Source organism: Anolis carolinensis, chromosome 5 (genome assembly GCF_035594765.1).
Source record: "Anolis carolinensis isolate JA03-04 chromosome 5, rAnoCar3.1.pri, whole genome shotgun sequence".
Classification (NCBI taxonomy): Eukaryota; Metazoa; Chordata; class Lepidosauria; order Squamata; family Dactyloidae; genus Anolis; species Anolis carolinensis.
Window position 1 is genome coordinate 141,966,371 of NC_085845.1, and position 25,730 is coordinate 141,992,100.

Below are 25,730 nucleotides of genomic sequence, written 5' to 3' on the forward strand. Positions count from 1 at the left end.
GAGAGGAGCCCCAGATGACACAGTAGGTTAAACCCTTGTGCCAGCAAGACTGCTGATATGAAGGTTGGGTTGCTGACCTGAAAGTTGCCAGTTCGAATCCAACCCAGGGAGAGTGTGGATGAGCTCCCTCTGTCAGCTCCAGCTCCATGCAAGGACATGAGAGAAATCTCCTACAAGGATGATAAAAAACATCAAAACATCTGGGTGTCGATTCTTGCAGACAGTCAATTCTCTCACATGAGAAGCAACTTGCAGTTTCTCAAATTGCTCCTGACATGGAAAAAAAATCACATTGAGAAATTTCCCAGTCGTAGGACACTTCAGCCTCTTATTCAAACATGGAGAAGCACTGAGCTCATCTCATGAGTTAAACTACTTCTGGCAGTCAAGCATAGCCCTCCATAGTGGAAAAGAGGCAGAAGTGTGCTGAAAGGAGAGAATTCCGACAATCAATCACATCACATTGAGAAATTTCCCCCTGATAGGACACTTCAGCCACTTTTCTAGCATGGAAAGGCACCAACTCATCACATATTCCACGGTTGAAAAGAAGTTGAAATGCCCTGAAAGGAGGGAACTCTGGACACACGCCAGCACTCATGTTCAGAGCTACTACCTTTTATCACACTTTACTCCCATGTTTACAACTGAATAACAGGTGGGATGAGAACCATCAACGTTTACCCATCCTGTTTCATTGCCCAACTATCAACAGTCTCTTATATCGATGCTGATCAATAGGATTCCATGGAGAGCAATGATTTTAACCTGGATCACCATCTCTTGTATCCTCTAGAGCAGTGGTTCTCAACCTGTGGGTCCCCAGATGTTTTGGCCTTCAACTCCCAGAAATCCTAACAGCTGGTAAACTGGTTGGGATTTCTAGGAGTTGTAGGCCAAAACACCTGGAGACCCACAGGTTGAGAACCACTGCTCTAGAGTATTTAGGTTCCACTGGAAACTGTGCTGTTGTTGCTTTTTTCCCAACTTGTGTGTGTGTGTATGCACATATGTTTGGATCCTAGGTGATGGAAATGAGAGATGAGCAGAGCCCAACAGAGGATTAGACTGAAATGTCATCAATATGCTGACATTTCATTTCAAAGCTCTGTAGAACATCATCTGTTGGCTATGGATTCCTATGGTAACCCCTAAAGCAAAGGAGAAAACATGGTCTTCAAGATATAGCCCAACTCACATCCCTTAACTGACTATTCTGGCTATGGCTGACTGAAGTCCAACTTCGTATGAGGAACCACATGTTCTTCATTCATCCCTGATCTAGGAGAATTAACAACCACAGAAGCTCCCTGTCTATTCTCTGTAAGACATGACATGAACATTTTTTGTGATGTACAGTAAGCATTTTCTTAAAATGGAACATTTCTTGCACATACAGCTATTTTCTTCTTTGTTGACTTATTGTTTCTAGAAGTCCAGCATTTAAAAATATGTTACTTGTTTTTCCTGATATTTGAAAATTTTATGGAACTTTAGACCCTGGCTCAATTGGCATCAAGATACGTAATATGAGTTTCATTATTTCTGGCCTGTATCTTGGTTCCTTTGTGTTAGAGTCATAATACAAAGATTACAGCCATAATACAAAGATTAAAAGAAAAATCTTTTAAATGGAAGAAAAAAGATTCTTTCAAACTTCTGCTTCCAATTTCCCTTATCAAGATGTCCTTCTAGTCTAGTAGAAAATGTTTTTTTTACAGCTATTATTAAACATTTCAAACAACAATGACTTTTCAAGGTTAAATTAAGATTCTCCTACCCTTACACATAGGATCCATCTGCACTGTAGAATTAATGCAGTTTGACACCACTTTAACTTCCATGGTTCAGTACTATAGAATAATGAGAGCTGTAGTTTTACAAACTTGTTTAGCCTTCTCTACCAAAAAGTTCTGGTGCCTTAATATCTTCTTTTAACATCTGTTAGGCCTGACTGACTGTTTTAAAGGTCTACAGATAAAAGAATCAGCAGTTGATTTGTATCATGCAGCACACCATTTGTCGAGACACAGAGGCCTTAAAGAGCCACACACGCTATTTAGTCCAACAAAAGGTTTATTGCAAAAACAAATAAAAGCTCAGAGACACTTGTCTCTGGCCAAAACTTAAAGAAGTTACCCAAACTGGGCTCCAAAAGGCAAACGGAAAATAATCCGGATTAAACAGGAAGAAAAACCGGATTAAAAAGCAGTCAAAGTAACCAGCAAACAAGCAGTGCTGTACACAAAGAGTTCCAACAAACAGCGCTGCCTCCCAAAGAGTTAACTGCAAGGAGTTGCCAAAGCCAGCCGTAGTCCAAGAGTCAAGCCAAAGGATATGTCCTTTCCAAATCTGTCAAACAGAGTCATCGTCAAGTCAGTCCACAATCCAGGGAGGGAGAAAGCCACACTCACGAGAAGTCAGTCCAAGTCGAAGATCCACAGGTAACACGAACTCCAGGCTGCAGAATCCGGACCCAAAACCCAACAAGAGAACAGGCAGTGACAAATACACACGATACAATAACATAACCGACACTTTGCTTTCTGCAAAGATTCCCCATTTCAGAGCCTACTTTTATCTTACACATCATCATCCAATGATGAGCTGGCCTCCACCCCATCATCATCTCTTACAGATGTCCTTGTCTTCACACGTGAACCCATTTCCAACCTTCCAGTTCCTACATCTCTTGTCAAGACTTAGGCTTCCCCATGATTCAGATGTATCTCCCGTTCGCCAATCCTCATGTCCCGAAAACCCCACAAACGTGTCACTAGAGGTTGGCTCTGCACATATATCCCTTATCTCTTGTACCTTAGTCCAATCCATTGTGTTCTCCCCATCCTCATCACTCCCAGACCCATCATTCCCAGAGAAACCCATAAGCGACTCATCTGTGGGAGCAGTAAGTATATCCCAGATCTTCTTCCTCTCCCATTCTTAATCTGATTCCTGCTCCCGAGTAACCCTCTTTGTGCCTCTATTCCCATCCACCACATCTCCTTCCTCGCTCATTGACTCCTCGCCACTTGAAAACCCTTCGAATGTGTCTTCATCAGTAGGTGCCATAAGTATATCCCGGATCCTTTTCCTTTTCTGTTCTTCATCTGACTCCTGCTCGCAAGTAGCCCTTTTCCCCGTTCTGGTACTCATACTACTGCTTGCAACATTACTTTACTGGCTCTACTACAACACCATTCCTTCCAGTTTGTGCTGATTGCACAAATAGCTAAACTTTGAACGGGTCTAAGATCTATTTTTTCAATCTCGTCAGCCTCTTCGGATTAGCTTTCCCTATACATGCGTCCATTCTGTCATCTCTTGACATCACAGCTCTTGAACTGACTAGTAAGCAAGATTATACATAGCAAGTGCTGACAGAACCATGAATCCATGCAAAAGACACAAAACAATTTTGAGCATCACCACAACTGGAAAGTCCCTTGGACCAAATTGATCTTTTGACAACTTTTGCTAAATAAATAAGCATAAGGATTACATATACTTGCCAAAGTTCAATACATTACAATTGTATCCTCAGTTTGCTTCTGACACGATAAATAAATAGCTCACTGTGGTCCCTTCCACACAGTTGTATGAAATCCACATTGAAGTGGATTATCTGGCAGTGTGGACTCAGATAACCCAGTTCAAAGCGGATATTATGGATTATCTGCATTAATATTCTGCATTATATGGCTGTGTGGAAGGGCCCAAATTTAGGATAGCTTGCTGGGGTTGGAGGCAGATGATGATGGTAATAATAATTTTTTTCTGGGTTGCTGTGAATTTTCCAGGCTGTATGGTTATGTTCCAGAAGCATTATTTCACATCTATGGCAGGCATCCTCAGAAACCGTGAGGTCTGTTGGAAAACTGTACAAGTGGGGTTTATATATCTGTGGAATGTTCAAGGTGAGAGAAAGAACTCTTGTTTGCTTGAGGCAGCTGTGAATGTTGCAATTGGACACCTTGATTAGCATTGAATGGCCTTGCAGCTTCAAAGCCTGGCTGCTTCCTACCTGGGAAGCACTTGATGAACCAACCTGGACACAGCATATTATTGGAGAACACAGAAATGCTGGACCACTCTAACAACCACCATATCAGATTACACAAAAAAGCCATTGAAATCCACAAGCATGTGGACAATAGCAACAGAAAGGAGGAAACCATGAAAGTGAACACAACCAGTATTTTTTTAAAAACTCTAAAATCAGAACAGTAAATAAGGAGCAACACTCTGAAAACAGAGGAATTTCAGACATGAATCAATCAGGGCCAGCTAACACCTCCGAACAAAAGATTCCCCCAGGGAAGAAGAAGCCAGGCCTTAAAGCTGGCAAGGCCATTAATGCTAACCAAGGAGATTAATTACAACATTCACACCTGCCTACATCAGACAAGATTTTTTTTTTCTTCCACAGATATATAAACCTCTCTTGCTTAGTTTCCAACAGGCCTCACAACTTCTGAGGATGCCTGCCATAAATGTGGGCGAAACATCAGGAGAGACTGCTTCTGGAACATGGCTATACAGACAGGAAAAACTCACAGCAGTCTAGAATTCTCATATTCCACAGCATTGAGCTATGGTGTCAAAACTGTAGTGCGGGCATGGGCAAACTTGGGCCCTCCGGGTGTTTTGGACTTCAACTCCCACAATTCCTAACAGCCGGTTGAAATCCAAAACACCCGGAGGGCTCAAGTTTGCCCATGCCTGCTGTGGTATTTGCCTTTGGACTCCACTTCCCAGAATCCCTGATCATTGCCCAAGCCGGCAAAGGCTTCTGGGAGTTGAAGTCTACAAAAAGAAAAAGTTGAGCAAGCCCAGGGCTGCAATGGCGGCCGGGCCTGTTGCAAAAGAAACCACACTTCCCAGCATGCCCCGGGAGGCGAGCTCCAACGCGTCACGTGACCCTGCGAACTTTACCTCATCCGCGCCGTGCCTGGAGTTCAGTTCCGCGGCCGCCGCCCCCTTCCTGAGAGAGGAGCCGGGAGAGCGGGCGATGGAGCTTCAGGCGGGGGCTTACAGGGACGCCTCAGCCTCCGCCCCACCCCGCGAGCGGGAGAGGAAGCTGCAGCAGGAGAAGCTCTCCGGGGTGGTGAAGAGCGTCCACCGGCGCCTCCGCAAGAAGTACCGTGAAGGTGGGCCTAGGCCTCTGCCCTCAGATGATTGGGGGGGGGGGGGGGCTCTTTGGCCGGCTTTTCCCTCAGTGTGAGAGAGGCCTAGTGCGGGAGGGCAGCCTGGGCACCGCCCCCTTCCCTCTCAGCCTTCAGCCCCGGGTGCAAATGGAAAAGGAGGGAGGAAGGGAAGGAGAGGAGGGCGCCCATGGCCTCTCTCGCCCTCAGACTTGGGTTCCAGAGCCGAAGAAGGGCTTCTCCGGCATTTGGCCCATTGAAATTAGATGCCCGGAGGTAGGTCGCCCTTGGGGCTTCTACAGGTTGAGCTTCCCTCATCCCAAAGGCTTGGGAGCAGAAGTATTTGGGATATGTTTTCTTTCGTATTTTTGGTTTTGAATCTTGCCTATATCAGGCATAGGCAAACTTGGGCCCTCCAGGTGTTTTGGACTTCAACTCCCACACTTCCTGTTAGGAAATGTGGGAGTTGAAATCCAAAACACCTGGAGGGCCCAAGTTTGCCCATGCCTTGCCTATATACAAAGACAGGCATTCCAAAGCATAAACACACACATATACACACACATACAGGCAGTTATAAACAAGATCCAGTAGAGCAGTGATTCCCAAAGTGGGCGCTACCGCCCCCTGGTGGGCGCTGTAGCGATCCAGGGGGGGCCGTGATGGCACCTATTAGGACACGGAGGTGGGGCCTCTTCCCAAGTGCCAGAGACAGGGCTGAGCCCCTGAGGTGCCTGTTAAGACACAGGGGGCGAAGCTAGAGGAGTGGGAGTGGCTTCTTCCCAAGAGCCTGAGACAGGGCTGAGAATCTATACCTCTCCTGAGGCTCCTGTTGGGACACAGAGGGCAGACCTAGGGAACGAGGCGAGGCCTCCTTCCAAGAGCCCGAGACAGGGCTGAGCCTCTATACCTCCCCTGAGAGGCCTTTTAGGACTAAAGGGTGGGGCTAGGGGCGGGGCCTCTTCCCAAGAGCCTGAGACAGGGCTGAATTCTATACATCTCCCTGAGAGGCCTTTTAGGACTTAGGGGCGGGGCCTCTTCCCAAGAGCGCAAGACAGGGCTGAACCTCTGTATAACTCCCCTGAGGCGCTTATTAGAACATGGGTCGGGGTATAGAGGTTCAGCCCCATCAGGCACTTGGGTAGAGGCACCGCCCCCTCCTCTAGCCCCGCCCCCTGTGTCCTGGCAGGCACCGCAGGACAGGGATAGAAGCTCAGCCCTGCCTCAGAGCTTATAACTCCGCCCATTGCAGTCCTGGCCGCCCATTTGTAGCCCCACCCATCTCCCCCTCCCAGCCCTGCATCTTGGACCCACCCCTCAAAGCCACACCTCCCTTTCCAGTGGGCGCTGAGTAATAGTTTTTCTGGAAAGAGGGCGGTAGACCAAATAAGTTTGGGAACCACTGCAGTAGAGTCTCGCTTATCGGAGATTAAGATCGTCTGGGAAGGCCCTGCTCTCATTCTCGCCTCCCTGGCAGGTGCGATTGGTGGGGATGAGAGACGGCCTTCTCAATGGTGGCCCCTCGACTATGGAACTCCCCCCTCAGTGACATTAGATCAGCTCCTTCCCTCCTAACCTTTAGAAGAAAGATAAAAACTTAGTTGTAGGGTCAGGCTTTTAGTGAATAACATCTTGAAATATGGAGTTGACTATGGAAGTGCCTGGATTATTATTATGGATGGCATGATTTTAAGTATGTTTTCAAAGGTTTAGTATGCCTGTTTTTAATTTAATTTTAATGTCTGTAATATATGTTTTAAGGCAGGGGTCCCCAAACTAAGGCCCGGGGGCCACATGTGGCCCATCAAAGCCATTTATCTGGCCCCCGCCTCCTCCCTCGCCCGGTGTGTTTATAATGGTATTTTAATTATTTAATTAATAATTAATTATCAAGGGGTGCTTTGCTGGTGCTTTTTGTGCACAAAGGCAGAAGGGGGCTGGACTAAATGGCCCAATTATTATTAATACATTTATTATTTCACTCTGATCTTATTATTGCATTTATTATTTTACTCTATTTATTATTACATGCATTATTTTCCTGTATTTATTATTATTATTCCATGTATTATTTTACTCTATTATTATTAAAAAGATACATAAGCACATTTACATTGAAGAAGATGAGAATAATGATTTGATCAGAGCTGGACAGTCTTATCTTAAATTTGAGCTTTATGTAAATATTCAAAAACATTTAACCCACTGATGCCTCAATTAATGTAATTTTATTGGTATCTGTTTTTATTTTTGAAATTTACCACCCTCGGCTTATACTGGAGTCAATGTTTTCCCAGTTGTTTTGTGCTAAAATTCGGTGTATCGGCTTATATTCGGGTCAGCTTATACTCAAGTATATACGGTATGCTGGATTTCGTATCACAAAATCACAAGTTCCCAAGCATTTAGGGCTGTGTGATGCATCCAACCCTTTTTATTATTTTTATTATGATTATGATTAACATTTAGGCTGTATTTGATCCTGTATGGGTTATTTTTTACTTCAAAATAAGAGAGGTGCAGTGTGCATAGGAATTTATTTATAGGGTTTTTTTTTCAGCTATAGTCCGGCCCTCCAAGGGTCTGAGGAACGGTGAACTGGCCCCCTGTTTAAAAAGTTTGGGGACCCCTGTTTTAAGGCATTGAATTATTACCTCCATGTAAGCCACCTTGATTCCCTTCGGGGTAGAGAAAGGCGGGGTAGAAATACAGCAAATAAATATATAACCTTCGCTTATCCAACATTCTGTATTATCTAATGCAGTCTGACTCCTGCCCAAATCCACAGCTGTTTCTCCTGGTAGCAAGGACTGAACTTTTTACAGATTTAACTTTCAACAATGTTGTTACTATAAGATCATTTTGTGCAATTCTTTATTTGTAGTCAATTTTTAGTAGTGTTTTGTAGTCAATGTTAACAAGACATTGCAATGTTTTGGTGCTAAATACTTAAATATAGTAATTACTACATAATGTTGCCGTGTATTGAGCTGCTTTTTCTGTCGATTTGTTGTAAAATCACAACGTAATTTAATGTTTAATAGGCTTTTCCTTAATCCCTCCTTATTATGCAACATTTTCATTTAGCCAACATTCTTCCTGCCCATTTATGTTGGATAAGCAAGACTCTACTGTACATTCTATGTGTTGATGAAGGCTTTGATTTCCAGAATCACTGGGTTGCTGTGAGTTTTTCCGGGCTGTATAACCATGTTCCAGAAGCATTCTCTCCTGACGTTTTGCCCACATCTATGGCAGGCATCCTCAGAGGTTGTGAGGTATTTTGGAAACTAAGCAAGGGAGGTATATATATCTGTGGAAGGTCCAGGGTGGGAAAAAGAACTCTTGTCTGTTGGAGGCAAGTGTGAATGTTGTAATTAATTATGAATTAGCCAGGTCTTGACCTGCAAAGCCATTAAGTGCTAATCAAGGTGATTAATTGCAACATTCACACTTGCCACCGACAGGCAAGAGTTCTTTCTCCCACCCTGGACCTTCCACAGATATATAAACCTCCCTTGCTTAGTTTTTTCAATTATATCTCACAACCTCTGAGTACTCCTGCCATTAGTTCCAGGTCCATCATGAGATTCAGAATGCTCTTAGATTGCAGGTGAACTATACATCCCAGTCCCTACAACTCCTATAAATCATGGTGAATTCTCCCCAAACCTCTCTCTTTAGTATGTTCAGTTGCTGTGTGCCTTAGAAAAGAATAGGACAGGGTTAAGGGAGGCAGTGGGTGGAGTCATGAAAATTCCACAGCAATGGAGAGAGAAAGGAACACTGTGGCTTGCTGTAACCTGCAATGTCCTTGGAGGGAGGCCTTTGGTGGCTCCTCAGCACTGTGGCTTAAAGCAGTTTGTAGAGGCCGGGGGCTGTCTGTATAAATTGACACCTCTGCCACATACACACATACAGATTTTCATTTTAATTATGTTTAAAGATTTTTTTTATTTCATTTCTATTCCACTTTTCTCACTCCTGGGGGAACTCAAAGCAGTTCACCACACAATAATGGCAAAATTCAATGCCTTACATACATAATTTAAAAAACATCACATATCCATAATAACATAAAACTGAATTAAAACTATTAAAGCTATAAAACATTGGACATAAACATAAAACATTAGGCATTGCACCAATTCCTGAGGTTGTCATTTAACTATTTCACTTCACTCCGCAAATGTTTGATTGAAAAGCCAAGTTTTAAGTTTTAAGGAGGGAGGGGGTTGATCTGATCTTGCTGGGGAGTTCCACGGCCAAGGGGCCACCATCAAAAAAGCCCTATCTTTCGTCCCCAATAGTCGCTCCTGCGAAGGCGGCATGACCAAGAGCAGGATCTCCCCATCTGATCTTAGTGCCCTAACTGGCTCATAAAGGGAGATGCTTTCGGATAGGTAAGCTGGACCAGAGCCATTTAGGGATTTATAGGCCAATGCCAGGACTTTGAATTGTGCTCATTAGCAGACTGGCAGCCAGTGGAGCTGGCGTAACGGTTGTGTGCTCCCTGTACGCTGCCCCAGTGAGGAATCTGGCTGCCGCCCATTGGACCACTTGAAGCTTCTGAATAGTCTTCAAAGGCAACTCCATGTAGAGCATATAAACACACACATACACACACAGTCCACAAGTTACAAATGTTACAAAGTTACATTGCATAGGTTTCTTCTTAAGCTGAATTTGTATGTAAGTCAGAGCAGGTACATTTTTGAAGTATAAAGTCAGCTAGCTCGCTCTATATATCTCTCTATACATATATATTCCTATCTGATTTGTCGTCAGTCCACTCCTTTGTGCTTCACGCAAATCTACCATTTGCCAAAATATACAACCTTGTGCTTTTCTATTCAATTTCTGGCTGAATAGCTTAACCATTGGTTCATCCCATCAAGTATGAACCCAAGGCTCATATTTATGTTTCATATACATCTTTTAGACATACGGTAGGAAATTTTATGGACAATGGTTTTGATAGTTTTGTGCATGAAACAAAGCCTAAGTACATTGAACCATCAGAAAGCAAAGGTGTCATTACCTCTGCCACCCATGTTCTTAACTTTTGGCGTGTTTGGGAATTCTGGATAAAGAATGCTCAATCTGCCTTTCTAGATGAGAGAAAGGGTGCCACTCTCCTACGCTTCACATTCTATATGCCTCTAAGGGATCATGCCCCCGTTCTTAATTATGAGTGGTTTGTAAATCAAATGTTTGTAACTTGGGGACTACCTGTAATCCACTCCATCTCCTCAACTCCCAAAGGTGATAGAAGAACTGAGGGTTCCAAGTTACTTGGAAGATGTTATTAGCACAGGTTCATATCTTGGGTTCCGTAGGGTTTGGAAGTGCACTTCCACTAATCTTCCTGCTGTAAAAGCCCACTGTTTTGAATTATCCTGTGCCATGTCCCATAACCTAACCTGCTGTCTCCCCAGCCCTTCCATTGGGCTACAGCATGCATAGAGAATAACTGTCTTGGACTTGAGGAGTGAAGGCCAGATAGATAGATTCCTACTCTTAAGACCACTTTTAAAACTCTTTTTTTTAAAGCAGGCATTTGTATTGCATTACACGAAACTTCAAGGTACAAGATATGAAAAGTTCAGCTAACATAGGTGTTATCTACACTGCCATATAATGGAGTTTGAAACTGCATAATATGGTCAATGAGGTTAAACTGCAGTGAACTGCATTAGATGGCAGTGTAGATGGGGGCACAGAGAGAGAGAGAGAGAGAGAGAGAGAGAGAGAGAGAGAGAGAGAGAGAGATACACACACACACACACACACACTGTATATAGAAATCTTGGGATGTAATTTATTAAAAGAGTGCCAACACTTGAGATAATCTTATACCACTACTGCTGGGTTTATTTGCTTACTTTTTAGAAAATAAAATTGACTTTACTTGACTGTGATTGGAAAGGGAATCTTGAATTTTGGAAATTTTGAATGCCCAGTTTAGGTATTCCTCACTTACGAAATTGTCTCTTGCTACCATCATTTCTCATTAGTCTTTTTACCTTTCAAAGCTTCTATGTCCTACTTATTCACCCTATTGATAACTGTATTTTGAAACAAACGCTAAAAATACCCTTTAACTTGTTGGATTTTTCCCAGCCATGAACATATATTGAAACAGATAATTATTCAACAGCTAGTATAATTTCTTCTGAACTAAATCCGAATACCAAAATAATTGATCTCATATTTTAGAAAATATAAAAATAGAGATTTCAAGAATGAAAAATGTTACATGACTCCTCTCCAAAGAGCTGAGGACAACTATGGTCACTGTATTTGCATGTTATATATCTCGTGTCCAACACATGTGTGAAAGGACAAAAAGAGTGGCGCAGTGTGTTAAAGCGCTGAGCTGCTGAACTTGCGGACTAAAAGGTTGCAGGTTCGAATCCTGGCAGTGGAGTGAGCGCCCACTGTTAGCCCCAGCTTCTGCCAACCTAGCAGTTCGAAAACATGCAAATGTGAGTAGATCAATAGGTACCGCTCCGGCGGGAAGGTAACGGCGCTCCGTGCAGTCATGCCGGCCACATGACCTTGGAGGTGTCTATGGACAATGCCGGCTGTTTTTGTACATATCAAAATATGCCAGTAATACTTTGCGTGCATAATTTTGGTAGAGGTGCTATATTAATATAAATGTTTGTTGTACATTTTGGGATGCTAATCGATTTAAATGTTCCAAAAAAATTACTCAAAATAACATTTGAAATTTTTAAATCCTCATCCATTACTGAATGATGCTTAGTGTTTTCATTTCCTCTTTTTCTTTTCTTGTTGTAGCCCTACACCACAATGGTTGGGGTAGAACCCCGTAATATATCTTGCTTATGCAATTAAAATTGATTATAATATTTACAACTATATCTGAAATAAATCAGAGGTCACAAAATCTTTCAGTGTACTGGGCATGGCTATCTCAATAACTTCTGTGTCTAGTTGTTTTTTCTGTTGTGTTCCTCCTATCTTTTCCATTTTCTATGAATTGTGGATGGGATTTGCCTAGACTTAGCTCTTTGAAATCCAGAAAAAGAGGGTGTGGCATCTACAATAAAACTGCTCAGACTATTTTCAATGTATTAAATATACTGTCTTGGCATCTGAGACTTTTCTTAAAGATGTTTGTTTAATCTATACATGCATGTACTTTAATCCAATCACTTGCTACCACTGTATCTATAAGATGAATCCCCAGTGTTTTTTAATCTTTGTCCTGGGGCTGTAATGTAATCCTGTAGGCCCTTGTTAAACTGATGGGAAAACTTAACATATTCTTTCAAAAAGCCTCAATCTGATTCCAGTAAGACTTTCAATTTGACCTGCCTGGAGCAGAACAAAGAAATGGAAAAATTTTAGCATATAGTTACTGAAGGTAAAACCTTCCCCTAATAGAAAGATTTGAGGAAAAGGACCTCAGGTCAGAGCTATATTTCTTGCTTTTAATTCTGTGCTTACAAATCTTTGCTGGTTTGCACTGTTATACATCTCTGTTCATCTCTTGTTCAGCAAGTGGGAGTGAATATGTACAGCTTCATTGCTGGGAGAACTACATATCAGTGCTTCACAGTGTGAGTTATGTTTTAAAATTGTTGAAATACGAGGCTTTTCTAGTGAAGAAATCAGTGGAAATTTGTTCTTTGCTGCCTTAGAGAAATGAAAAACTTGGTAAGTCTGCATTCTAATCGTAATTAATTTGTGGCAGTGTATTTTTAGCCATTGCTGTCAATACATTGGCTGTGTAACAGTGTTATATATTTGGGACACTTCTGTCATTAGTGCTGGTAATATAGGTTTTGGCATTGAGGTGTTAGATTTGTTTTCTCTGTTCTTTATGAAAACACGGTTAAATTCTATATTTCTGATATTTTTGGCTAGCAAATATCTTGGAAATCCAGAAACTGGTGTTCAGGGCTAAATGTCTGTTTTTGTCTGTCCCTTTTTTCCAGTAATGTGTTATTGCCAACATAGGGCTGTAAGGAGGAGATCTAGAGATGAATGAACCAATAGTTTTCTATGTAGCAGGGGAGTATTTTGTTAGTCACCAGATGTTTTCTATCACTATTCAACACCTTCCTAAATCCTCTGGCATGCGCAGAAAACTTGAGGCGAGAGCAGGAATTGGTCTGTCAGTTTTGTGCTGAGCTTTGATGCCAAGAAGTGATGTGAGTTTCTCCTTGTGTTCTCATTTCTTTGGAGCCTGGTATGAAGTGAGAAACCTATATCAAGATCTCTGCAGGGACTGGATAACATGGATCTCAGTGTTAGCGAGAAGTACGTGTAATTGGAAGAAAAGGAAAGATTATTACCACTGGAGCCTTTGCTTTGGGTTCGTAATATAGCTTGCAAATTCCTCTCCCAACAGATGTAGTCATCTCTTTTTTCTCACAAGATTTTTCCAATCTGTATTTCTATTTTCTTCATGGACTTCCCTATTTTACCTTCACTTAAACTTTTTACTGCAAATGAGATGTGTGTACTTCAAAGTTCGTATTAAATTTCTCGTATCTGACCCACCTGTAAAGTACAGTACGTGGAAAACTTTGGTAATATTTCACTCAAAAGAACTGGGAAAGTAAAGCTTCAGGGATACCAAATTAGCAGTGATGTGAATTGTTTGAATTTTTTGCTGCCCCAGATGATGACAAAATTGTTTGGCATGTCAGCTGATTTACATGAGAACAAACAAACTAGAAGATGTGATGTTAATTTAAGGTGTTGTATAAATATCTGAAAACTATCCTGGTAGTTAGAAGTAGCTGAACTGAAAAATACTTGATTAAGAATAGAAGGAACCACTGAGGTGCATAATGTGGTCTAAAAACTACATTGAGACAAATTCGGAGCTTTAATTTAAAACTATTTTTATCAAAATACTTATAAATACTAAAAGACAGGACAACTCAAAAGCTTCAATTTCCATCAGATTATTTATATTTTAAGGAAGGAAATGAAGACAGAAAGAACTGTTCATATTAATTTTACAATGTTTGAAGAGCTGTGCTAAGAAGAGGTAGTTACTCTAGTTTTAGTTAATACTGTTGTACCCAATTGTTGTCCAATTGTAGTGTAATATTGTAACAATAGCAATCCCTACACCATAAAAAGAGAAGTTCAGTGTATTTCAGCATACTTTGTGTTCAAAATTAACAATTTGCATGTGAAAAGAAACAACTAGAGTTCGTGAACTTCGTGTTAAGTATAAAAAACATTTTGAACTTTCTATTGTTTCATGTCTGAGTATTATTCTCACCACCCCCGCTTCCCTTTTTATTTCTATTTTGGTGATGAAACATATAGATCTGAGGAGGGGGGTGTTAACATACTGGATCTAGCAAAGCCTAGACACATAATTACAAATCTATTAATTTAGTTTGAGATGTTTTCACATTTTGTTCAAATAGAAATTCAAAATGCTGAAATACAGACATAGTTCCATTCTTAATTTTGGCTGTCACATCAGACAGCATAATCAGTCAAAAATTAAAGTAGAAAGTAGAAGAAACATCCATAAATCAAAATGCAGCTAAGTATTTTCAGATTGGCATGTACTTCCTTGGGTCAAGTAGATAAGAAAATACTCATTTTTAGAGTAAAAGATGGAATTTTACTCATATTAAGCTAAATCTAATTTCTAATATTAACAACCTTTAGTGAATCCATTGATTCAATGGGACTTAAGTGATAACACACCAAGATCCAGTGGTCTACTATAGTTGGGACCAATAGTTGCACTTATTTCATTAAAAATATTAACTTTGTTATGGGATTACTACCAAGATCCAGTGGTCTACTATAGTTAGGACCAACAGTTGCACTTATTTCATTAAAATATTATTTATTAACTTTGTTATGGGATTAATGGAGGGTATATTTTCTATCCCACTTTCACATCAATGATTCTGTTATACTGCATAGAATTGTGCTACATTTATATGATACTTAAGAGAGAAGCTTGCCAAGTGCTTTATTTGTAGATGGTGATCCTGTGTTTTGAAAGAAGCTGCAGTGGTTTATCCAATATTCTAACATGGTGTCTTTGTATCCACCTACCTCTATTTCTAAGTAGCCCCTTTATTTTTAAGAACAGTATATGATTGCATGGTCAAAATCAAAAAGTGGGTTGCTTGTACTGCCCCTTCATCTGGAGGCAAGGGAAGAACAACTTGCCCAAGATTTGTGAGGCACAAGGGTTTTTTTTTCTGATGTTTAAAATCCCTTGACAAAAGGAAGGACAACAGTTTCATTTGTCATTCTTGGTATTGTATGTAGGCAGGACTCAGGTAAAACCTGTTCAGAATGCTCTTCTATAATACTTGTTTATGTTTCTCTATATATATCCATTTGCAAACCTCCGCATATATGAAAAATGGAATGTGACTTTCCTTCCGGAACAGAAGTAACCTTAAGCAAGTATATCTTTATACTAAATGGCTATGATTTAAAACATTCTTATTTTTCAAAGCATTTTGAGAGGATTTCATACAATGTCATATGGTGTATTTAAAAATCCGAACTTAAACAAATCAAATGTGCTAGCTGGAAAAATACTGGGTATAATTATATCTCTTTAATTTAATACAATCCATAAATTGCAGAATAATAATAGCTAATTCCAAGGGGGGGAGAGAATATATATATCGCAAAGAGTACATTTAGTAGGATTTTATGTCTTTTAAAATATTTTTATTACTATGACCTTCTAGTCAATAAAAGTTATTTGAATTGCCTTTTCTTGTAAACTCTTTTAAATCCCCATGGTATATTAAAAGCTGCATAGTCTCCTGCAAATGGACTTCTTTTAATTAAAACAAGAATCTCAGAGATGTCCTTAATTACAACACAGTTTTATAAAGAAAAATACAACAGAGGCTAAAAATACTTTGTACAACAGAGGCTAAAAATACTTTGTACAACAGCAAGTTAAAACCGTGTGTGTGTGTGTGTGTGTGTGTGTGTGTGTGTGTGTGTGTGTAAGAATAACTGAGCTTAGAATAATAGCACTTTTATATCAGATTAATTGTCTTTTTATAAATTATTTGTTATTGGCAAAGCAAATGCAAATCTACAAGCAGAACGTGAAGAAACAGTCCTGGCTTATTCCCCCACTATTGTTGACAGACTTGGTGAATAGCTTCTATAAATGTGCCTAATCTCATTTGAAAGGTGACTCAGTTGATGTCCATCGCCACATTAAATAGTTTACTTACAAACTAGCAAGAGTGGTCTGATTCAGATGTTTACAGACTGATTGTTCTGGAGCAAAGATTGGCTTTTCTATTAAGAAGATACAAAAAGTCAAATGGCCTACTAGTTAATCTTTGTGGACTGTAAAGTTGTTTATTTCTAATCTCTTGTTTCTGTTAAGGAAACTCTCTACATTGTTAACTCTCTTGCAAAATTGTGAAAGAATTTATAGTGGCTGCCAAACCAACATGGGTTGCCAATATAGTTCTGCATGTAACAACTAACATTCTGAAACCACATGCAGGTAACTGTGGTACCAATAGGTAAAGGTAAAGGTTTTCCCCTGACGTTAAGTCCAGTCATGTCTGACTATGGGGGTTGGTGCTCATCTCCATTTCTAAGTCAAAGAGCTGGCATTGTCCGTAGACACCTCCAAGGTCATGTGGCCAGCATGACTGCATGGAGCACCGTTACATTCCCGCCAGAGGACCTATTGATCTACTCACATTTGCATGTTTTCGAACTGCTAGGTTGGCAGGAGCTGGGGCTAACAGCGGGCACTCATTCCGCTCCCGGGATTTGAACCTGGCACCTTTTGGTCCGCAAGTTCAGCAACTCAGCGCTTTAACGTACTGTGCCACCAGGGGCATTGATTAACTAAATATCTATAAACTAGAGAAAATTCTATTTAGTTATATGTCTTACATTTCAGTCAAGATGATAAAAAAAGTGAGGATGATAAATTATGGAGAGTTTGATTAGGAAGATCTTAAGAAAATGGCAATGGCTCACTTGGAGAAAATGAGAATAAAAGAAGCGAGTCATTAGTTTGTATTTTTAGAATAGCAGAAAGATAATACAAGTTCCTTTCAGATCAGGCTATGTTGACCAATACATAAAAGCAATAGGAAAATTAGGATAACTTCCAAACAACCATGGCCATTGAAGAAAGCCAAGGCAAGTTAGTCATGGAATTGTAGTCCATAATGAACGGCTGGGCAGGCATTTCTCACTAAAATTATGTATAAAACACTCTGTTTTCAGTGAGCAGATCCAGTTCAACATTGGTTTTTTTAAAAGAAGCTTACAGTACTATAGTCAAAATCAATAAAACATAATTTGTGTGTGTGCATAGAAAACTTCAGATTATCTACTCGTGGCAATCTCAAGCATTTCATATGGCTTTTTCGGTAAGGGAATACTCAGGCATGGGCTTTGCCAGTTTTTTCCTCTTAAGTATAGCCTACAGCACCAGGTATTCCTTCCAAGTACTAACCAGAGCTGTTCCTGCTTTGCTCCCAAGATCAGATGGGATCTGGGGCATTTAGGACATTTAGGCCATTGAGCTTACCTTGTCTTCACACTGAGGGAATTGACAAGATGACCCACTAAAGTCATTTGTACTTTATGATTCTATGAAGATACAATGAAGCACTAGCATAATATATATCCTGCCTACAACTACTGTGTTATGAGAAGTGGAAGTTGCTGTTATTTTATTAAAAGAATTAACACAGAGAAGTTGTCCAACTTTGCATGATGTCCCAAATGGATGCAGTCACATGTTGGGTTTACATTCCCTTAAAGTTATCAAAACATTCAGATGACATTTGGCTAATAATAAATATGGCTTTACCTTGCACTATATGTTTTAATGTTGAAATTCATCCCCTAAGGTTCTTAACTTCTTACCTGTGCTTCCTTGACCTGTCCCTAATTGTAACCACAGTAAAGAAAATGGTTTAAGGAAGCAGGAATGGAAAAAATGCAGTTGAGAGTGTATGTGTATAAAATGGGGATTAATTCTTGGTACAGATGGCTTAGATTCAGATATGTTCAGTTGCCAAAGGGGGGAAAAGACTGTGCTTGCAAACAAATAGCAGACTTGTAGCTTTTCATTTTGTGCAACATTAAATGGTTACTGAACATGATCTGATTAGAGAACATCTATTGGTTATTTTGAAGGGATTACATAGCTTTCCATTGTTGTTTCATCAGCGTGGTTAAAAGATTCAGGAAATAGTGGTTAAAGTAAACTTCAGCCTTCAACAGTAGAAGGCTTGTCTTATTAGTAATCTGATATTATAGTTTGTTTGCTGAGCCAGAAAAACAGCTACAAAATTTCCATTGAGTGTTGAAGATATGGGAGGGAAGAGCATGAGTGAATCACCTCTGCTGCTGGGTCTGTTCATTTCAGCAGAATTTGTGCACAGGATGTGTATGCTTTCTTAACATGAGACTGAAACAAATAAAGTACTTTACCAGGTAATGTCCTCTGAGTTGGATTCTCAAGCGAGTCTGACAGCAACACATTTTGGGAAAGTGTAGGGTTCTGTGCTTTTCTAGGAGCCAGATAACCTAACTGCTTGTTCCTTTCTTTTACTTGAAATTTGTGTATTTTTCCTATTGCAATAGTTACCTAGTGGTCTAAGCAACTTTCTATAGACTATATATTGGGGGTATAAAATCTGCAAGAGATATGCCTTTCAATAAAAACTTTGAAACAATTGTTTGAAAGAATTTTCTTGCTTTGCAAAAATAATTGTAATAAAATTGTTTGTAAATTATGCTTTTCATTGAGTGAGGATATGATGGCTATACAATTTCTTCCAGAATTCAGCAACTCTTTATTCAAACCTTGAGTGGAATTTCAGTATTTCATATATCTTTTTATATGACAAGCCACATTCTTGGATAGTATATACACTTTCTAGAAATCTAAGTGCCTGTCTTTGGTTGGTTGGTTTCTGTTACTGTATAGTGATATCTCCTTCTTTGTGATGAACATTTGCGCATAGGGTTTTGTTACCTCAACTTTTGATAACTATTCCTCTGTTACTTGTATCTTTGTTTCATCTGTGTGTGCATTTTAGTGGGAGACTTTGATAAAATCTGGCGTGAACATTGTGAGGACGAGGAAACTTTGTGTGAATACGCTGAAGCAATGAAAAACTTGGCAGACAATCACTGGACTAAAGCCAGCGAAGGAGAGGGTCGTATTGAGTGGTGCTGCAGGTAAGTCTTTGCATGGTCTAGCTAATGAGAGCATAAGACCTTTTGTAGCATTTGCAAACTTCTGTAGGAGGACAGTTTGTGGAGTTATGGTTGCTTTTGGATTTATTTGTATGTAATTGCCTTCAGATTTTGGGTATCAGCATCTTGAATTAGTAGCAGCCTTTACATTTAAGTAATTAGTAGGAGGCACACAACTGGGGGTGTCAAGATTTATGAAAGGTATTTGCTACCAGACATCTTTTTCAAGCCACATGACTGGCATCAATCTGAACTGTGGATTAAGACCAAGCATTGCCAGACATATGGGGATTAAAAGTTTTAGTTTGTTCCAGTTACACAAATAGCTCATTCTTGTTTCTAGAGCAGATGTTACCAGTGGTGATGCAGTTCTGACATCTGTAGATTATACTAGACTGCTCTGTGCAGTAACATGAAGCCCATGGGCTTGACGTATACAAGCAGATTAAAGTACTTTTGTTTCAAATGGCTGGTTTTACATTTGTCAGGTGGAATAGAGAGTTGAAGGAGAGCCTACTATAAATGGAGGCTTGATATAGAAAACATTGTGGAAGATAAAAACTGAGGAAGGAAATTGAATGTGGGAAGGAAGTGGAAATGGTGGGGTTTATAGAATTCTACAGTATAGTACAGTCCATTTCATTGCATGGGGAACTTAATGAGTTGCACTGGAGAAACAGATCTAGAAGACTCCCCAAGACAGCATCATTAATGATGTCATGAAAATAATTTTTAAATGAAAAAAGGTATAATTACAATATGTTTTAACTTACATAATAATGAAGTGCCTCATAAAAGTATGACAAAGGCTTTGGTGAATTGTCTTGCCTTTTTTGAAGTGTATCACGGGAGTATTTTCAAAATGGTGGAAAACGGAAAGCTCTGGAAAAAGATGAGAAAAGAGGAATCTTTACAAGCAAAGTTATTCCAAACACAGGCATTCATCCAACTCCAAAAACTGAAAATTCTTCAGAAAATTCAAATCATACTTCTTTAACAGATGAGTAAGTATATAATAGAAGTCAGATAATGGTTTCAGGTGTGGTTGTGGGAAGATAGTGTTCTTAAAACATTTCAAAATGTTAGTATATTCAATGAAGGAAGTAAATGTCATCAGATTTTATCATTAAAATGCATTTAAATGCCATTAATCCGTTCCAATCCCCAATTTTTGTTACATGTTTTAAAATAAGAAAATGTACTTTATGAAGAACAAATGTATAAATGCACTTTCACATGGAACAATAAAAAAGAAAGATCAACTTAAAAAAGGTAGAAGCACAAAGTTGTGGCAAGGAAGCACATTTGAGTCAAAAAAAAAATGTGTTTTGGCCAGTGTAACAGCAAGGCAAAATCTGCACATTCACATGAACAATAAAAAAGATAAACTTTGCAATAGTAAAAGCACAAAGTTGTGGCAAGGAAGCACAAAGACCAAAGTGAAGAGGCAGAAGCATCATTTTCTTCATAGTGTACTCATGCCAGCCTTCCTCCTTCTCTTGTTCTCTCCCTCTCTCTCTTCCTGAAGCCAAACATACCAGGAATAAAAGCACACAAAATCAGCTAACTCAAACTTTGTCAGAGCAGACAAGAGGAAAACAGATCGCAATCTCCCAAAGCGGACAAAGGCACAGAGGCTGCTCCCTTGAAGCCCTAAAGCTCTGTACTCTCACATTGGCACTCCTTCTGGCTCTAGCTCTTAACTCAAAATGCTGTTTGTATGTCAAAGTGAAACCCGGGCCAAGTGGTGGCTCTTAACTCAAAACTTTAAGTTGGGACACTCTTAAGTTGAGGTTCCACTGTATGTAGGGAAAGATGGAGTAGAAATAATGTTTTAGCACTTAGAGGGAACCATCTGTTGCTTTTTAATGTAATGTATGTTTTTATTTGGACCCATGTGGAACCCTCAAAATATGGAAAGCTGAAAAGAAGGAAGAAGACATGGGGTGTTACCAGTAATTAACTTTTAACCTGCAAATTGTTACTTGAAGCAACATTTGAGATTTTAAAATATTGCATAGCATTTTGAAAACGTAGTTTGACAAATTCTATTACTCTTTATCTAGATTGCTTCATCCTTCAGGAAAGATTAGACTACTTGATGTTGGAAGCTGTTTCAACCCATTTTTGAAGTTTGAAGAATTTTTGACTGTTGGTATTGATATTGTCCCAGCTGTTGAGGTATGGAAATTGTGAGGAGAGGTAAATAAATCCTAAAATATGAACCTTTATACACTTACTCACTAGCAATACTCATTATTTATACTGAGATGTGGTATTTTATAATCATTATATATAGCTCCCCAGCGACAATACCAAAAAAGTAAAACTAATAATGATTATAATAGTGGAGTTTCTTAAAGATGGTTTTAGCTTTTCTTTTGGTACATGTAAACTTGTAAACTGGCTTTGGATAGTAAGGCTGTAGCAGAACCTAAATTGTCACTAATCTGACCAATGTTCTTCAGGTTATGGCTGTGTTGTATAATTAGTTGGTTTATTTTTTTTAACTTTAGTTAACCATCTTTTGGGGCTGGAAATGATAAATGAAAATACCTGGGAAAAGAGGAATTGGTCAACACAATTTCAGGAAGCATTTCTTCGATGGAATGCCTTTTCTAAATGGTTGCCTTCTAGTAATCATGTGCCTTAACTAAAAGTAATATGTTATCTATATAATTTAAAATGCTATCCAAATGGAAATTGAATGAGTTTGTTGAGTAAAATCTCTAATTGGGTTCTAACTTTACTTGAAACAATGTTTTAATAGATCCAGATGGCATTCTTAGAGTCTTTTACTGTATCTGTTTCTTCCTTTAGACTGTCTACAAATGTGACTTCTTAAACCTTCAGATTCAGCAGCCTCTTCAGCTTGCACAGGATGCCATCGATGCTTTTTTGAAACAGCTGAAAAATCCCATTGATTGTTTGCCTGGAGAGTTATTTCATGTTATAGTCTTCTCCCTCCTTCTTTCTTACTTCCCTTCGCCCTATCAACGGTGGATATGCTGCAAAAAAGCCCATGAACTCCTTACCTTAAACGGATTGCTACTCATTATAACTCCTGATTCGTCCCATCAGAATCGCCACGCCATGATGATGAAAAGCTGGAAAATTGCTATCGAATCCTTGGGTTTTAAACGTTTCAAGTACTCCAAGCTCTCTCACATGCATCTAATGGCATTTAGAAAGATCTCTCTCAAAACAACTAGTGACTTGGTAAGCAGGAACTACCCAGGAATGTTGTACATCCCCCAGGATTTCAACAGTATAGAAGATGAGGAATTTTCTAATAATTCCTGCTATATCCGATCAGATGCTGAAGATGAACAACTTGCATATAGTTTCATGGAACTCCCAGACGCTCCTTATGACTCAGACTCAGGGGAGAGCCAGGCCAGCTCTATTCCTTTCTATGAGCTAGAAGACCCTATATTGCTTCTAACTTAGTGTAACAGTTAAAATCTACTTTGAAGTCCAAGCTCCATTTACTGTAAAACTAATCTTGCTAAACTGACATCTGCTCTGCACATAAAACATTTGTGGAAAGGAAGTACAAAAAGATTTCCTAAAACTGTCACTATTTTTTTCTACTTCTGAATTTTAAAATTTATTCTTGTATTGAAAAGTTGAAGTGTGTGTGTTATGCAGAATGGCTCATGTGATCGCATGAACAGGGTTTGATTTACTATTTGTATCAGTAAAATATTCCAGAAAGGTACGGTTTATCCTTTCCTCCAGTGCTGTGAAGCTGTGATTCTGAAATATATACCAATGTATCTTGATTTGATTTTTTTTTTTTACTTTCTGCATTGGTTGAGATTCATGCTAGCATTTCTCAGTTGTTTGAGCATAAAAGATAATATGCACTGGTGATGCCTAAGAAAGAGACTTAGCTTTTGACTTGAAAAAACAACAATATATAGAAAGAACAGAGTTTAGTGTGAATTGATCTTGATCTAGTGAAATGCAAATGTCTGCTTAATAACTTGTCTGTAACGTTGCAACTGGAACATTTTGTAGGATACCATCCTCTCTGTCCTCAGAAAAATACATAACATTCAGGTTTAGCTCTCTGCTCCCACTTCTGATAGAATATTAGAATATTCTAACATTTCATACAGTACTGTTTTACACCGCATTATGCAGCAAAGTGTTCAAGTAGGAAATGTGAACTTTCAAAAGTTTTGCATTAAATGATATTGGCAAATGTTTGATAATCCTGATCTTGTAGACATTAATATTTTTCTTTGCAATGTGTCCCATCAACTGTAAGTGAAAATAATACAATTTTGGAAAGCTTTCTAGAAGCTAATCTTCATATATTTTTAAAAGATATTTGGAATCAAAGGAATCAGTTTCTTTGATAGTAATTTTAAAAAGTACTTTGTTCACAATATGCTGAAACAAACCCCTTTTAACCAAGTTTGCTTTACTTCCTGCACTATTCTCAACTGCATCACATTTTTTAACTGTAAGAATTGCATACATATGCTTCAAGCCAACACTTAACAGGAAAATGATTTTTTATTATTATTATAAAGGTGCAAAACCATTTCTCTATCAAGTATTCGCATGAAGCATTTGTATTTGTGTGACTCCGGGTTTTGGCCAGTACATGTTCTGTAGTTTCAAAAAGATAGTGTTAACATTAAGCAGGTTAGCCAAGTGCCATTTCAGGAGTATCACCACACAGCTTGAAAGGTAGAGAGGGGAGTGTGGTTTCTTTATGAAATACAGTGTACACTCTCCAACCAAAACTTTGCACTAAAGTTTCACAGTTGACTTCTGCATTTGCTTTTTGCATAATGTGCTAGGTAGTTCATATATAAAAATAGTCATAAATGGTGATGTCGCTTTGTATGAAAGCATTTTCTTTAAGCTCTTGTAACTGATCTTTAAAAAGCCCCAAAATGTCCTGATTTTGTTTTCAAGCATTTGTATTTGTGTGACTCCGGGTTTCTTTAAAAAGCCCCAAAATGTCCTGATTTTGTTTTCAAGCAGTAATCCTACTAAACTTTTTTTCATAATACAAGATCTAAATACTTCTTGGAATAGCAGCCTCAGCTTGCCCTAATTCTTGGGCCACAATAGTATGGTCTTCTCTCCCTCTCTTTAATTGCTGATAGGGCAGTGAACCTTCAATTTAAATGAGATTTAGAAATATTCTCTTGCTGATTCTCCACCCGGGCAGTCTCTTTTCTATGGATTTCTTCTCAAGGGTAGCTTTTTGCAGGAAAATTGAGGAGGATTGCTGAAATGAAATAAAACTACTGTTGCTGGAAACAAGTATCAGCTTGAGAAATATCCTGTCCATTCTCACTGTGCATCAGAGAATTGGACGATGAAAAGTTGCATACCAAAGTTGCTTGAGTTATCACTTATCTATATTGAATTCAATGTTAGACTATGCACTTTTAAAAAGGAAATAGTCAGTAGCTTCCAGCCTCTAGGCAAAATTTGACAACTTATTTGTATTCAAGCTAAAGTGGACTGTGGATCAACTAACATAACAGTAGTAGTTTCAAGATATCACATTCTAGTGGATTTTCAGAAGCCCTTGAACAAAACAAGTTGCTGATCAAGCAAATTGCAGTTTGCCTATATTAATGCTTAATATTTTTCATAACTTAGTTTTTGAAGAGCTTCTTTTTTTTAGTTCTTGCAGTAGTTAAAAACATGTTGGTGCTGTCCTTTCAATTATATAATACTGATTACTTCTCTAAAATGTGCATGATGTGCTGTTTATTAGCAAAAAGTCCTCAGAACTCCTTAGCACAATGCACTTCTGTTATATTGTGTGTATCAATGTCACTGTTTTCCCCATTCATTCACATGATGGAATCCAGGTCATGGTGTATGTAGATTAAATTGCTTAAAAGTTGGAATGGTAGAAGTTGGCCAATAATAATGGATGGCTTGGTGACAGTGTTATGGGTGTTTCATTAGAGAAAAAAGCTTTGATTATTGTTGTTGTTTTGGTACCCTAATGTAGATACAGCTTTCAAAATGATGTTTTTCCTGGAATTGATAGTTGTGGGTATGGTGATTTTTAAAAACCATAGTTTTGCTTCTTTTGAGAAATTTTCACTGGGGTTTCACTAGAAATGCAGCTTTCAGGATGCCTACACAGATCTGAAAGACTTCTTGAGATTCCAATGACAAGGAAAATATCTAGATCTGTGGGAAGAAAGCGTGCCACCAAACTTTGCATTTGTTTTTTTTTCCTTCTGTTCTGTGAGTGAGTGCATTAAAAGAAAAAGTGCAAACAGATTTCTAAGTGTGGCTGATGCATTCCCAATTTCACCAAGTTGACATTTTGCTATCAAGACAACACAATTGTGA

At 39.1% G+C, this 25,730-nt stretch overlaps 1 protein-coding gene across 1 annotated transcript; it reads left to right on the forward strand.

Moving 5' to 3' along the window:
* The first annotated feature begins 4,828 nt into the window (after positions 1 to 4,828).
* Positions 4,829 to 25,658, forward strand: bmt2 (base methyltransferase of 25S rRNA 2 homolog). Its single transcript, XM_003221279.4, has 5 exons — positions 4,829 to 5,150; positions 19,226 to 19,367; positions 20,225 to 20,389; positions 21,452 to 21,566; positions 22,206 to 25,658. Exons 1-5 carry the CDS (start codon positions 4,844 to 4,846, stop codon positions 22,833 to 22,835), a joined length of 1,359 nt encoding a protein of 452 aa, XP_003221327.1. The 5' UTR covers positions 4,829 to 4,843; the 3' UTR covers positions 22,836 to 25,658.
* The last annotated feature ends 72 nt before the right edge of the window (positions 25,659 to 25,730 follow it).